General features: G+C 39.0%; 1 protein-coding gene across 3 annotated transcripts in view; it reads left to right on the top strand.

Annotated features, from left to right (window-relative positions):
• Positions 1-16,370, top strand: part of CASZ1 (castor zinc finger 1) — a 668,840-nt gene that overhangs the window by 583,439 nt on the left and 69,031 nt on the right. For all 3 annotated transcript variants that reach the window (XM_044063158.1, XM_044063159.1, XM_044063157.1), the window contains 3 exons: positions 2,060-2,182; positions 10,982-11,416; positions 13,196-13,394. In XM_044063158.1, coding sequence (XP_043919093.1) covers positions 2,060-2,182; positions 10,982-11,416; positions 13,196-13,394 — 757 coding nt within the window. The remainder of the gene's footprint in view (positions 1-2,059; positions 2,183-10,981; positions 11,417-13,195; positions 13,395-16,370) is intronic.

The raw sequence follows: 16,370 nt of genomic DNA, 5'->3' as shown, positions 1-16,370 counted from the left end.
AAAATGCCTGCAAAATGATACCTAGAGATCCACAAAAATGGCAGCCTTGAAAATTTCAACCAAAATTATACATAGATAAAAAGCATTCACCAAAATCACTTAGTTAAAATGAATGTAAAATCTTTATAAAAATTATAACCATCATACGTATACATATTTGTAATAGTCAAGTTGACAAAAAATACAGATGCCCCTTTTAATAATGCATGGTACAACACATCCAGGGATTTTAAACACTTGCCTGCATTTTTGTCTCATACATGATAACAACTACTGGTAAGTGGAAATTCCTGTACCATACACACCCCTTGAGCCTTACTACATGCGTTTGACTTGTACTCTATACCACTTTAGTATTAAAGCTGCTCACAGGAAAAAAACAATACTGGCATCTAGATCCTTGAAGATTTTATGATCACAGCTGTAAAGGTTTGTTTGCAAACCAAATTAATAAAGTTATTTTAAAGAGCAAAATTATGCAACAGTCATCTGTATTATTTTTTTCAGTAGTCATGTATTATGTCTTTGCTTTCGTAACAATAACAGGTGTGATAAGGCTACAAGGCCACCATCAGGATAATGCCATACATAGAATATACAGTTCAAAAACAGTTTGATTTGGTTTTGTCACTTTACTGGTGATTGGCTGGCCATTATGTGTCAATAGCATGTCCAACTGTGATGTTTGGATTACCATATGGATGTAATGAATTGATACAAGGCTGATCCAGGGCCAGCTTCTATGTCAGAAGGAGAACCTCAGAGATGTCTGTATATATGTAGTGGAAAGTCCACCTGCTCCCACAAAACCAATAAAGACAGCTAGTAAGGTCACCTCTGGGGCTGCTGTACTTAATGGATAATTAGAAATTTCATGGCCAAAAAGTGGATTTTGGCCAATTAGAAATCAGCTAAATAAATAACCAACTATCAGATGTCAAGCATAAGTATTTTGTAGCAGGCAGAAGAAAAGAGAAGACTGACTGGGGCTCAAAACCTGCTTGCCACTGGTGTCTGTGATGTGTTTATTTTTTGTGCTATTCTTGTAAGCTGTTATGTTCTGTTATACATTTGTGAGTAGAGTGAGATTTTTTTTGTCATGGCACGTACTAGGACCTTGTTTATATTAATAATTCATCTGTTAACCATTATCTGCGCTAGTTTACTGCAGGCCTTTTTTAGCCATGATATGGGCTACAAGGGTAAGGATGAACCCTAGTGTTTTTAGATAGTTTAAAACAGACAGATTATTGTTGTTTTAGAGAAGAGGGCAGAACGTGATGAACTATGAAAAAGCCCGTGCAGATACTTTGAGAACATTTAGACAACAAGCAAGACAGTAACTGGAGGTCATAATGGCCAAACTTCTAGACCTATGAAGCATAAACCTTAACCATTGAAATTACATATTTAATGTTTTACCTACTCATGCAGCATCCTTGCTCATAAATGTATTATTAATAAAATTCCACCTGTGGTGTATTGCTGAGGTTTACTATTAGATGTTTGAAGCAAACTCCGTCGACTGCACTGTTGTCGAACACAGAAATTCGAAAACGGTAATATCGAACACCATAAGCCAGCCTAGGAATGGGTTTTAACATGGGTCGAGATAGGGGAGAGGTTTGTAGTTCGGCAATAACACTGAACACCTATCTCGACCCATGTTAAAACCGTTCCTAGGTTGGCTTTTGGTGTTCGATATTACCGTTTTCGAACTTCGGTGTTCGACAGCAGTGCAGTCGACGGAATTCGCTTTGAACATCTAATAGTAAACCATTGTTGGGACTATGCTGCTTTTTTCACAATCATTGTGAGAGAGTTTATTGAAACTGCATTACAGAGAACATGTACATGCAGTTGGCATAATGGTTAAGGTGTTTACCTTACAGAAACAAGATGCAGTGTTTGATTCTCACATGGGGTAATTGGCTAGGCTTAAAATGGCCGACAAGGACAGTTAGTCTCATACTAATCTGTGAACCTATGAACATGTTTGCTACTCAGCGGTTAGGTGGTAAAAACGTCAACTGTACAGACTGCATTTTTCATTCTCCAGGTTCGGAACTGAGGATTTTTGTGGTGCTCAGTGTGACTTCCTACATAAAGTTCATTTTCACTGTGTGATAGAGGAATGCGGAGCTCTCTTCAGCACACTTGATGGGGCCATTAAGCATGCAAAGTAAGTGCAATGTTTATGTAATTGTGATTACTATAACTTCTGCATATAAGAAATCTGTAGCTGAAAGAATGGAGTGCATTGTTTGTCTTCTGTGACACTCACTGAATATTGCAAATTAACTATTCTCAAGAAGAACAGATTTATGTATTTGTTTGCTTACTCTGCAGTGATTACACAATTACTTGGCTGTTCCAAAACAGTACTTCATTTGGTGCACAATCTGATTTATTTCCAATTTAGTCTAGTATTGAACTATTTGGTTTGAGGTATCTTTTTACTACAAATCACACAGTGCCTTGCTACTTACCTCATAACAGCAGACAACTGTTGGGAAATTCTCTAGTGATGAACCATAGGCAATGCATTGGCAGTGTCACTGGCATAACAAGTAGCACACTCACCTTTAGTGCAGAAGGCTGTGGGTTCAATTCCCACTCCAGGTAAATTGAATGCTGACACTGCAATGCAGCATAAGGGCAGTGTTGCATTCCTGAGTGTGCTGTCCTTCAGATGAGACATTAAATCGAAGCCTCATTTGCTTGAGTTGGTGGTAGCTCAAGTGGATGTAAAAGAATCAGTGACACCTATAGAAAAGAGTATGGGAAGTTCCCTAATTCCCTGGCCAAATTTCCCTTAGTAGTGTAAATACCAGCTTGAGTCTCCCCTGCAAGCTGAATGAGATTGACCTCGTCTACAAAGAATAAAATAATGTGCATTAAACAGTTTGTTAACATACTGATTTTTGTTTTCTGGCTTTGCTGTTCTTTGTGATGTAAACATAGTTATGGGGTGGCAGGATGCAGACTTAGAAATCATGTGATCGGAGATAAGTTTTAAGCCACACTGCAGCCTGTTGAATCCTCAGCTGTTGCATATTGCTTAGATTTTTTTGTTGTAGGGTATTTGTAGAAACAGAACATAATGGCCGAGGACTACCTAAAATGAATTAGTCCAACTATAGTTAGTATGATGCAGTCACCTGATTCATGGTTTCCACAATGATTGCACACTAAATTCAGAGTCATAGCTTATGTGTGGGTTACTATATTACTTGGTCTCCTTTAAAATTCTGAAGCTGTAGATGAATGATTCCATTGTTTATTACTCCAATTATGTAATGAATTCAGTGTGATTCCATTTCTAATCAGGCCCTAGGATGCCTGTAATGGAAGAACTGTGATTGCATTACTGATTTCAGTGTGATTCCATTACTAATCAGGCCCTAGGATGCATGTCATGAAAGAAGTGTAATTGCATTACTGATTTCAGTGTGATTCCATTCCTAATCAGTCCCTAGGATGCCTGTAATGGAAGAACTGTGGTTGTATTACTGATTTCAGTGTGATTCCATTCCTAATCAGACCCTAGGATGCATGTCATGAAAGAAGTGTGATTGCATTACTGATTTCTGCATGATTGCATTACTAATCAGGCTCTAGGATACATGTACTGGAAGAACTGTGATTGGATTACTGATTTCAGTGCAATTCCATTGAGAAGTATGAATCCACTGCAGTTGTCAGTATTCATTATAGAACAGTGATGTGAACCCCCTGACAATTTAACTTATGTGCAGAGCCTGCATGTCCTGTCTGTGTTCGCATGGGTTTTCTCCATGTGTTCTGGTTTCCTCCCACATTCCAGTGATATGCAGTAGGTAGATTGAACACTCTAAATTAGCCATAGGTGTGAATGTGCATGTTAAGTGTTTGGTGGTGAAGAATTGCGAAAGCAGGGCTAGCCCCCCAGCAGTGTAAACCTTGGCTGTAGATGATTGTCACTGTAGCAGTGACTCCACAGCCCCATGTGCAAAAAGGAGAAAAATGATATGTGGCTGGATGGATGGATCACGCTGCATTGTAGATTTACTGCTGATATTTTTGATCAGAAACAGCTGCAGTATGGATCAATTCTTCCAAGTTTTCATGCTGCGGACACAGTGTGAATCCTTTCCCAATATTCACATCACAAATCCAATGTTCATAAATTGAAGGCAGTGTGAACCTGCTATTTTCCCCATCTATTCCACACAAATCTATTACTTGTTCCAACATTCTTCACAGTGGTTCTCCATTCCTTATCTCAGTATTCACATTGCAGATGATGTGTGCCTCTGGTACTAATTTCAGTATTCCTAAGTTCCTTTGCTGAAACATCTCTGTACTATATTTGTAATTCATAGTCAAATGCATATCTAAAGGCAGTTCTACTGCTTGTAACTGTACACAACTTCAACACTTCATGAAGAAATGCAGAGAAAGCCAATGTGCTCAACTGCCTTATTTTTAAATTTGATACTGTGATAGCATTTTCTCCTGTGTGGTTCATTGCTATGTAATGCAGTATCTGTTGGAGTAATCAGCAAAGAGTAATCTCTTTGTAACCTTTTTTTGCCATATGGAAGTGATCCACATCAGAGCAGCTAATGAAGTCCGGAATTCCATGCCTAACATGAGACCTGGAGGAGTTATAAAACACTATTCCATGCTCAGGAAGCCAAGCCTGCTGGTTTAGGGAGATGGAGCCTTGAGTATGAGCCAGGTGACCCAGGTAGACTTATAGAACACTATTCAATACTCAGGAAGCCAAGCCTGCTGGCTCAAGGGGATAGACTCCTATGTATGAGCTAGGTGACCCAGGCAGAGTTATAGAACACTATTCAATTCTCCGGAAGCCAATTCTGGTGACTTAGGGGGGATGGAGTCCTGATTATGAGCTAGGTGACCCAGGCAGATTTATAGAACACTATTCAATACTCAGGAAGCCAAGCCTGCTTGCTTAAGGGGATAAACTCCTATGTATGAGCCAGGTGACCCAGGCAGAGTTATAAAACACTATTCAATGCTCAGGAAGCCAACTCTGGTGACTTAGGGGGATGGAGTCCTGATTATGAGCCAGGTGACCCAGGCAGATTTATAGAACACTATTCAATACTCAGGAAGCCAAGCCTGCTGGCTTAAGGGGATAGACTCCTATGTATGAGCCAGGTGACCGAGACAGAGTTATAGAACACTATTCAATGCATAGGGAGCTTACTCTGCTGGCTTAGGAGGCTGGAGACTTTTGTATGAGCCAGATGACCCAGGTTCGAGTAGCAGTTTGAGCAGTTAGTGAAACTGACATGGGGGAGGCAGGAAGGACATGGTTTTGCCAGCTCATCACCTTACTGTGGGAGAGTCACATGTCCTAGTGGTCATTCCTGTTTTAGAATCCCATGTGGAGCTTAGAGATCCTGTGGGAGCTATGGCTTTAAGGGGCAAGTCAGTCCTGAGGGGTTATGTGACACTGGCCTCCGATAGTGTCTCTCTCTCTCTCTCTCTCTCTCTCTCTCTCTCCCTCTCCCTCTCCCTCTCTCTCTCACTCTCTCTCTCTCCCCACTGCTATAGTCTCAAACATAACTGTAACAAAGAGCCTGTTGGGCTCATCTCCTTAGGGAAGAATGGATTTTATGGGGCAGCAAAGAGAGAGAGTGTAGCTTAATGGCCATTGGTGCAGGGAGGACAAAAAGAAAGAATATTGTAGCAAGGATTTAAAGAAAAGAGACTCAACAGCTGCACATTTTTTGTGGAAGACATCATCTGCTATAAAGATGAAAATGCAGCTGAGTTGTACCACTTGATTCAGATCCATGTGTATAAAGTTGCCTTTAGAATGGCAAACACAGACTTTTTATTTGCTTCTGCAGGCTGCAGAGATGACTACATGTATTTAAAACCAAGTATATGCTTTGAAAATGTCTTGTGGTTACATTTGCAGAACAGAGCAGTTTTTTAACTTAAGTTTCCGTGATTCTGTGCTCTCAGCAGTGCCTGGTATTTGCTGTTGTAAAGCACAGGCATTCAGCACTTCTGACTTAGTGCTCTAATACTGTTCTACGGTCACGCTCACTGTTTTATATTTTACATGGCTCACTTTTCTGCTTATTCTTCAGTCTATTTATTTACTTACCTGAGGAAGCACTGAATCTGGCAAGGTAGATACTAGGTGACAATCCTGTTAATGTTTTTGTTCAGGTGTTAGACTACAGGTTGCAATCCAACACGTACAAGTAAGCGGTAGTCTGGTCCTTATTAACAATCATTTAGTGTTAAAGAGGGTGCTAATGTTGTGAGTGCAGGGCTAAAGGGAGATTTCGTGAGATAATTAACACACATAGAAGCACATGCCATCACAAAAGTTAACAGTGAGAGTGTTGACATATGATAACATAATAATCTATTGCAGTGGTAATTTTCATTGGTATTGCTGTAATACACATTTTTGCTTTTTATCCCTTGTTATGAGTGAAAAAGATCCGCTGGATCAGCTCCCTTACATAGTTAACAGGTAAATAAGTAAAGTAATAAGCAGAGCACAGAGGTTTAAGCCTAGAAGCCGGTAGTAAGCATCATCCTGTAATCCTGTGTTCAATAACCTCTTAGTCCACTTACATACTGTGTGACTCTCGGTCTCCAGTGTTCCCAGTTAACCACTATCAGACACTCGTGCCTACTGGTTCTTATCTAGTTAACAACAGATAATTTAAATCACATGCCTGTAAATTTTACTTATAGCACTTTTGACCAAATGTTTTTTTTTTTTGTTTATTATGGGGCAAAGCCCGTATTTATCCAAATGTCAATTGTTGGTCTAAACCCCTGTATCCTCACATCTAATATAAACAATTCTAGGATATACAGCTAGGATATGGAGAAGGTCCCTGTAACATGAATGCCCCTGTAATGATATTGCTTTCCACTAAAGTGTCCAAAAGCCAAAAGTTGATCAAACATCCACTTGCAATGTTTTCCAGTTTAATTTGTAATAAGCGATGAATAGTAGTTAGGTCACTGAGTCAGGTAAAAAAATATGAAACCATTAAAGACCACATTTACTTTATGTAATACTTTCCCTTTTCCTTTTCCTACCCAAGATTGTATTATATCCTGAATTGTTGGAAGGAGCAGTTCCCTCTGAATTAGTTAAACACCATCCTCAGCCTTTTAAGTTGCATCCAGAACGTGCATGCTGATATAGTCAGAGTAGCTTGGTCGCCAGGTAGTCTGATGAGTTCTGTAAACTTTGCCTGTACAAAAATCATGTTTTTTTTTAATCACTTGCATGCAGGCAATATTCAGGAGTACTAATAAATAGATCAGAATTTTGTACGTTCAGAATTTTTCTAGAGTCTGAAAATACATTTGCATGATTTTAAGTTTACTGGTAATTCACCTTTCTACAAAGAAATCTAAGGAAATATAAACATCGACCAAAATAACAAAGGAAGCTATATGGTAGTAACAGAATAATTATACGTGTAGTAAAAAGAAACTTGCAACCAACTCAGCAACAGCTGTTTACAACATATGCATAAGCTTTATACATCAATCTAACAAGGCAGAAGAAATACTTTATAATGTGGCCCAGCTGTATGCATATATTATAGGCAGTGCTGACTTCAAGCCAGGTAGGTGGAGAAACAGTTTAGAAAACCTTTTCAGATGCAGATATGAAAGTCACCAGAAGGCCATTTTTGACTCGGGTAAGTCAGAGAATCTCTTCAACTCTAGATATCGTTTGATCTGACATTACCTTGTAAATTTACAATTAGAAGGGGAAGATGAGCAACAACTATGGAACCAGGTCAGTGTAATACTTATTAGGTGCTTCATACAGGGATCACAGTAGGTAACTTTGTGTATATTAAGGAAACTGTATATTCTAGTGGCCAGGCTAATGAACTGCGAATTTGAACTCCTAAGTTCAAATCCCGTCAACTTCCATTTGAACATGTGACCTTGTACAAGTCACTTAGTTTCTAGTTCCTGTTCATCCACTGAAAAGGGGCACATTGTCTAAGAAGGTCTGCTTAGTTAACTAAGTAATGATAAAAGATAGTGTGTGCTAACCAGATTTCCTTTTCAAAACCTGATAAGTTATGCCATATAGATGTTCAGGAAATAGTTTTGAGTTGTACTCATTCCATCTAACTGAGTTGGGAAGGCTGAGTCATATTATTTCCTAATTAATGTTAGTGTTGTAAATGCATTGCCAGTCAGAGTCAGCGACTTGAAAGGTATGTAGGATAGGGCACAGGAGGAAATAGGGAGAAAAACAATGCATTGTGGGGAAGGAAAGTGGGAATAATTAATCAAAATACAAAACAGAAAATAAACTGCCACTTAGTGAATTCTTCAGACTTTATGAATAGGTACTCAGATTCCTGTTTTGTACAGCTAGGACTCCTTCAGTTCCTGTTAAAATATAAAACAGGATTTTAGCATAACAAAACAAATGCTAAGTGTTAGAGCCATTGTGAAGCTATTTATGATGTTCTGATACGTCACCAGTAATGTAGTGTTTACATTTTCATGATCGTTAATGGGCATTGTTGCAGGCACAGAGGGTCAGCGACAGTAACATGTGTAATGTTATTTAACTTTTCCTCTGTGGTGCACAACTGTTTTATAAAATGTTGCAGATATAGTTGTTTGATTGTAGCTGACACATTTGACATATCACTTTGCCTGTTTTATGGGCTAGTCTTTAGAATATTCTAGAGTGTCATGTTGCTTAGCCAGTAAATGCCATCCAAGAGGTTGTGTATGTGGTGACTAAACATTTTAGGAATGCCAATTATTTGTATGCAATGTCTGAATTTTTACAGAGCAGCAATTTTACTGTGCTAAGGCACATGTGTAGTTCATTCTAGGGGTACCATCACTCTCCAAGCTTGTGCAAGTTTTAGGTTTTAGTAAATTATCAGATGTCTCATGGCAGAACAACACTATCTGGCTTATAGTCGCACTTCCCTATTTCATTGCGAGACTCAGTTGAAAACTGACACGTAACTAGCAAAAAAAAAACACGCGTTATCTGTGGTATTCTGGGGTATGGAGGGCTGTTATGGGAATTTGACAAGAATGGAGGAATGGTGTGGTCTACAGTGTAGACGCTTAAATACAATGGGGGAAAAGGAAGCATAAAGTAGTAACCTGTAAAAGACTATCCGGTTGGAGAGGGGGCAGCAACAATGGCAAAAGCAAAAAAATTACTGCAACACAGAGGGACTTTGCCAGAGTTTGTCGAACTGCATACCAGCTTTCCAAATGTATCCCCTCCCCACAGGTGTAGCCCACCCCAAACGCAGATAGTGTATGCTTCTTGAGAATACACTTTTTACTACTGAAAAAAAACACTCCAGAAATGACAGACTTAAGCAAGTAAAATAAACAAGCCAGTTGGGAATTTTGAAAAATACATAAAGCCATTTAACAAATTATATAACTATGAACCATGACAAATACTTCAGTTTTTAAATTAAAATTTTAGCACATCTCATTGCACAAAAATAAATGCAGAAGATAAATTATTTTTAAAAGTATTTACCCACCTACACTCATATCTCTAGTCTTATACCAGGAAAGTTACAGGTAAACAAACACAGTACTGGCATTGCACAAGAAAACATCATCATTTAAAAAAAGTTATCTCAGTATAGATACTTGTGAGACACCTGTTGGGAGCGTTAGGTGAACTTCTAGAAATTAAAGTTCGACCAGGACCTAGGCAGAAAAGAAATTCAGAGGAGGGCAGCAAATTGGTGCATGATGTCTCACAGGAGGTATATAAAGAAAGGTCAGTCTAGCTTGATAAGCACTGAAGAAAAAAGGGTAGGAGTGGAATCTGACATAAGCATTTCAGTACCTCAGAGTTATCCACAGAGTCCAAAAATGTATAGAACATGAGAGCAAGAGGACAGACACAATTTCACAACATAAGGATGAGAGGCAAAAATGTTGCATAACTGAAACAGATTTGTTAAGGCAGCAGAACCAGAACTTTGACAATATTCAAGATTACATGGGTAAGACATATAGCAGTTACCAATCTGAATAGTAGAAAAACAATATCACACTCGTTAAGTTGGATTTGTAACTTATCCAAAAGGTCAGGAAATGGGCAAACTACATATACGTGTGTCTGTCTTACTGAGTCCTGCAGGCTCACAAGCTCGTACTCATGAACAGGTAGCAGGGTAGTGGATCTGCAGAAGAACATTCAACATCCCGAACCCTGATGCTCCCCTTTTTTCATAAGTCAGAGTGAGAACATTCACCTTCGCTGTAGGTTCCATTGGGTAAAAGCTAGATGACTATGGCAGCAGTTAAAGTGGTAACAAGGAAGTAGAAAGGGGGAACCTGGCAACCTGGCAATGAACTTCAATTCCAGACATCTCATTTGAACTATACTAGCATACAAACAGCAAGAGCAGCTTTATTGGGCTGTTATACACACAGATCAAGCATACATATTTTGCTAGGGAAGGAAGGATTATAAGTACCTCATTCACTGTGCAGTCCCCCTCTCACTGTAAGAGGTGGTATCATATGAGGTGTTTGGAGGTGATTCATCTTACTGGGATTTTAACAGAAAAGTTGAAGGAGTAAACAAGTACATGTTTGTGCACTTATTTGGACTTGTGGGCAGTTTAATTATGCAAAATTAATTATGTTTGCCACTACTCTATACTGAGATAACAAGGTAAGGAATGCTGATGAAAAGAGGATTTTCATGTTCTCCTGTAAGGTTAGCTTATATAACTTGCAAAAATACATCACATACTAAGAGATTATTAATAACTTGTTACAAAGATTATTAATAACTTGTTACAAAGTACTTGAGGTCATGAAGGAGTAATAGCGTATATCTACAGTAAAGAAACAAATAGATAGCCACACCTTATTTATGGCCTTTTAATGTTTTTATTCACTGATTAGCTTTGTTGAATAATTTCTTCTTTTGTCCTTCTGTTTGCAGTTTTCACTTCAGATCTGATGCTGTTGCAGTGAAAGTAAATGAACCTTCTTTTCCCAACTCTGCTGAGCCCAAAGGTTCCTCTGCTTTATCACCACCTCCACCACCAGCAGCCCCAGCACTGCCTTTAGCAGCAGCAGCAGTAGTAGCACCACCCCCACCGCCACTTCCAGCACCTCCGCCACCATCATCCGCAATTCCTCCATCATCTTCTGTCACCATGGCAACTGTTCCCTCCATTGAGGGCTCGACCATTAGCCCTACAACTATCACTTCTGGTCCGACTTTTCTTTCCTGGAAGCAGGTGACAGGCAGCATTGCTCCACTCCCACAGATTCAAACCTCCATCCCTGGTCTTGCAGCATCACCCTTGACAACAACCTCCCTGGAGAATGCCAAGCCTCAGGTCAAACCAGGATTCCTCCAATTTCAAGAGAAGTAAGTTTTTTTTCTGTTGTGTGGTTACTTCCTCAGGGGAGATAAGTGTTCAGTTTCTTTTCAGTTAAACTTGTCAGCTTCCTTCTAACATGCCGTAATTAATGTAGTTGGCATAACAACCGGTTTGTTGTGGTGTTTGGGGAGGTGAGGCAGTTCATGAAATGTTTTTCTTACTCAAGACCCAGGTAATTGCTGTTAATACAAATAGACAAAATTGCAGTCAAGTAAGAGAACTGTCTAGCTTCTCTAAGTGAAAGATTGCAATTTCTAAAGTCGTGTTTATACAGCATTCTTACATGTTTCCTCTGATACAAAGCATTGTCTTAAAGCAGTTATGTGAAAGATTCGAACAGAGAGTATTACTGTTGTCTTTAGTCACTGAAAAATTACAGGCTCATTTAACTTTTATTTAGTGGCAGTACTGTCTAATGTGATTAGTTCTGACTTTTGTAATATCTTTACATTAATTAAAAGATATGCATTAAATGTGAATTTAGAAACAATCCTGTAAAATGATGAAGGTGTGCTTAAAATTAAGAAATGTTTAGGGATGCAGACATGACTGATGTGTGTGTGTTTTTTTCTTTTCTTTTTTCTTAGATAATGTAAGACCATTGCCACTGTTAGTGATGTAAACTGACAGCATGTCACACATCGTTACCCTGCTTCACCTGCTGTACGGAAGTCTCGTTCTGCTTCCTGCAGGTCGATGAACCAGGATAACGATGGCTCGATATGCGTTAAAGTCCTAGGACACAAATGTTGCATCAGCGTGCACCTACATCAGTCTACTGCCACATTCTGATAAAAGCAGAAATGTAAAACAAGTATGAGTTATGCTAATGTAAGTAATTAAATCCACCTGTCTCAGTTAAATAAAGACAGCATTTATAGAGCATAACAGTGCCACAAACTATAAGTAAATGAATATTACACAGTAACTGCTAACCCAACCCAGTATAGTCAGGTAATCCAGGTGAAGTGGCTGTTTCTTAATTGATTAACTAGATGGTTAACAGTCATCAGTTATTGTGTGTATATTAACTGCAGTTCCCAAACTTTCTTTTTGGGGCATTTTTGCATTTCTATGGTATCTGCTATGCTGCATTTTTTAAACATACTACTGTGATTACCTTGTGGCACTGGACGGGTAGGCCACAAAATGCAGTTGTGTGTTTTGTGTCTTGTCTGGTCATACTTATCTGGGCCAGAATAGCTTAGATCATTGTGAAGTGCCTTAGCCTGTGAAGACAGTTGCCTGCTGCAGTTTCTGCTCATCGTGTCCACATCATGATGATATTGGCCTTGTCTGGCACTGCATTTCACCACCCCTCCTTAAAATACAATAAGCCACCTTAAACTTCTTATGAATTCTGAGATGTATCATGCCGTTATTTGACTTCAGACAACCCACTTCATTCTGAATGTATCGCAACAGACTTTAAGGATTCTCATTTGTCTGGGCTAAGGGATCACATGGTACACCAAGGCAAATGAGGACGGGAGGAGATAAAATAAACTTAACAAAACATTAATGAGGCATAGAATAACTGGTTAGAGTTTATACCATGTACAGTCAGAATTTATGTTATTCATTAAACTTGTTTCTTTTGAGCTCAGACATTAGTTTCATATAACTTTTGGGACTGTTTGTTAATTGGCAAAGGTTTTGTTATAGGAGAAATTTGAGTACATAGACTGATACAGCTGTTTATACTAAAACATGCAAATCGTTCAGAGGGAAGCCTAAAGTATGTATTCCTAATACTTGTTTTACAGCGATCCTTGTCTAGCAACGGACTGTAAATATTCAAACAAGTTCCATTTCCATTGTCTGTTTGGAAACTGCAAGTACGTGTGCAAAACATCTGGAAAAGCAGAATCGCATTGCCTAGACCACATCAACCCCAGCAATAATCTCGTTAATGTAAGGGATCAGTTTGCGTACTATTCGCTACAGTGTCTCTGTCCAAATCAGGTAACTGGATAACGTCAGTTCTGTGACTTTGTTCTGAATAAACAGAGTAACAAAGACATGAGCCATTGTTTTAGGGTTGTTTGTATATTCCATTATAAATGTTTGCCAGGCATAGTTAGATGTAATGGGGCAGAGTCTCATCCTGAAACATCAGCCACCCAAGTTCAGGTAGTCAGTGAGTTGAAGGATAGTCGCATGTAGATGTGGGAATTCTTGATCAGTTGCTTACTTGCCTCCTCTGTGGCGGACTAAGTGAAGTGTTTCTTTATTATGGACGCTGTCTCCCCTTGTGGAGATAAATAGGCACTGTTAAATGTAGTAGTTAAACAGAGGAGGGGGTGGTCTTCACAGTACATGAGATTGCATTAATTTCCTTAAGACTGAATAGGGTAAGCTGTAAAAAAGCCCCCCCTCCCCACCTTACATGATGGCAATCAGAATCTCCGCTACCCAGAATTTTCCACTGAATGGAAGAGTACAGAAACTACTGGCCAGTTGGTGGTGACATGGTTATTTGAGGTCGGGGGATGTGGGAACAAGAGTTAATTTAAAATGTTTGTCATTTTTCACATTAGTGATGGAGATCTTTTCATGACAAAGTATTGTAATAAATCACTGATTTTTTACAGAGTAAACTTCCAGTTTATTGTTACAGCTATGCTGTGTTGTTTATTCCCTGATCCCACAGATATATACTGCTTCTGTCCTTTTTCAACCCTGTTTTCTCTCCAAAGTTACCGTACCCCATAATCCCCACAATGTTCCATCCTTAGTGGAGGGGCTCTTGAGAAGTACCCTGCCATGCCAAAGACAAATATCAGTGTAAGTTTGTATTCAGAGTCAGTACCACTTAAGGCTTGTAACTCCAGGCTTGACAGTTGCATAGCCATCAGGAGTTGATAGTTTAATCAAGAAAGTCAATGCATCAGGCCAGCCTCATATTTCTTTCTGCTCCCCCAATTCCAGTTTGGCACTTACTGGTGTGCTCTTTGCCATATGTGCATTAGCTTCTCAGTGGGCACATGCTATAGAATGGCTTAAGTGCCAAACATGTGATGCGGTATTAATTCCCCCAGCCATACCCATACCTCTCAACTGTCCAGATTTTTGTGGAATTTTCAAATTTATGCCTCATATTTTTGGTCAGTTCATCATAAAATTTGTGTTTTTTTGGCAAATCATTGAGGATTGGAGTTACTAAATAATGACAGATATTTGACTTTCAGACTTTCTATCCTTCAAAAAACACACACCAAAACAAAATCTGGTATTCTAACAACTTTCTAAGCTTGTAAGAGCAATTTTTAAAATCTGTCCCTATTTTTGAGCCTTTATACCCCCATTATGTTTGGCTTTGTCCATATTTCTTGTGATAAGAATTTGCGAGGTTTGGCCACAGCGTATTATCCAATAATATCTCAGCATTTATGGTTGGTATCCAGCAGGGAAGATGTTTCAGTCCTAGGGCAGCTTAGCGCTTCAGAGCTGAAGGTTACTGCATCACGGCTCCAGGATTCATTCGGACCACGACTTTACTCTTGTAATGACGGTTACTTGTTCTCTTTGTGTTTGCATAGATTTTTCTCGGTACTGTGTTTCTTCTCAGCTTCCAAAACATTTACAGTGACTTCCTGTTCAAAATTTTCTCTTGGTACCTTGGAGAGATCAGAATTAACTATTGCCTACACTTGCAGGAGCTGGGTTTGGCTTACCAGGCATTCAGGATGCAGCTAACCCAGTGTGCATATCACATCACTGTCCCCAGAATAGCAGGACCTGCTGTAACACAGCACAGTTTGGCTGCAAGACAGAGATGACTGTACAACATCCAGAAAAGGCTTAGCTATTGCTGATGAAATTTCACAATCACCGAAGTCTCTCCTTCACCAGCATTAGCCACTACTGACTGCGATTACAAAACAAAATGGTCAGTAGCCTGGCTGGGGGACTCATTTCAATTAAACTTTTTATACAACTGTACACAAAAGTTTAACATTTTTTGAATACAAAAGTTGATGTGTACAGTGACTTTGTATAGCAAACATGATTTGTCAGTGGAAAATATAGCCATTTTCCCCATCAAATGTGTTCTTACATAAAATGGATATTTTACATTAGCAAACTATAAATTCTTGTAGAAACTTTGAAATTCACAGCAGAAACATTGCAATTTGTTCATTGGTTTTATTATTTATACGTTTATGCCAATGTGAACTGATTACGCAATGAAGCAGCCTTAGTAAATAATTATTACATTTGTTACAAGTGCCATTTTCTTTCACCCCTCCCCCAAGTTTAATCCCAGCTAATGCAGCTCTGTTATAAGGAATGACAACTATTTCTAATTGTGTATACACACAGTTTAGACCACTTCTCTATGTGACCTTTTCTGTTATACATTCACCCACAAGATGAAAATTATCCTTGTTAAGTCTTCATACATTCATTATTAGGCTCTAGTAGCTTCCAGACTGTTAAAACTCAGAACTATGACCTTATGCATTATTCACTTTCAGCAAGGCCTTGAAGTTAACACTGTGTAACTGTCATCCCCAAAAAATAAGATGCAGTAGATTCAAGGAAAAACACTGGTGTGGGAAACTGTCTCAAGCATGGACGTCACATAAAGGTAACTGTCAACATATACTGGCTGACTGACCTGAGTGATTGCATGTTAACGGAAAGCACTAGAAAGCAAACGGGAAAGTCCCACTGATACAGTGGCTGTTTACAGGGTATATTTCATTGTTAGTTGTACATGTGTCATGCAGGGTGTCAGGGCAATATAGTGTACGAAAGTATAGAATGAGATGCACATTGGGGAGAGGCCAAATGGAGGAGTATTCATAAGTCTGTTTTAGCTTTGGTTCTGACTAGTATTTTTGTAACAGGCCTTGATGTGGGTGTTTGTTAATTGGAGACACTGGAACCGTGATTGAAAGTCTTGCTGAATCTAGTGGTTCTTTTACTGTATGT

This window comes from Protopterus annectens, chromosome 2.part1, assembly GCF_019279795.1.
Source record: "Protopterus annectens isolate FY-2018-M chromosome 2.part1, PAN1.0, whole genome shotgun sequence".
NCBI classification, from domain to species: Eukaryota; Metazoa; Chordata; order Ceratodontiformes; family Protopteridae; genus Protopterus; species Protopterus annectens.
This window is presented reverse-complemented; position numbering and strand designations above follow the sequence as displayed.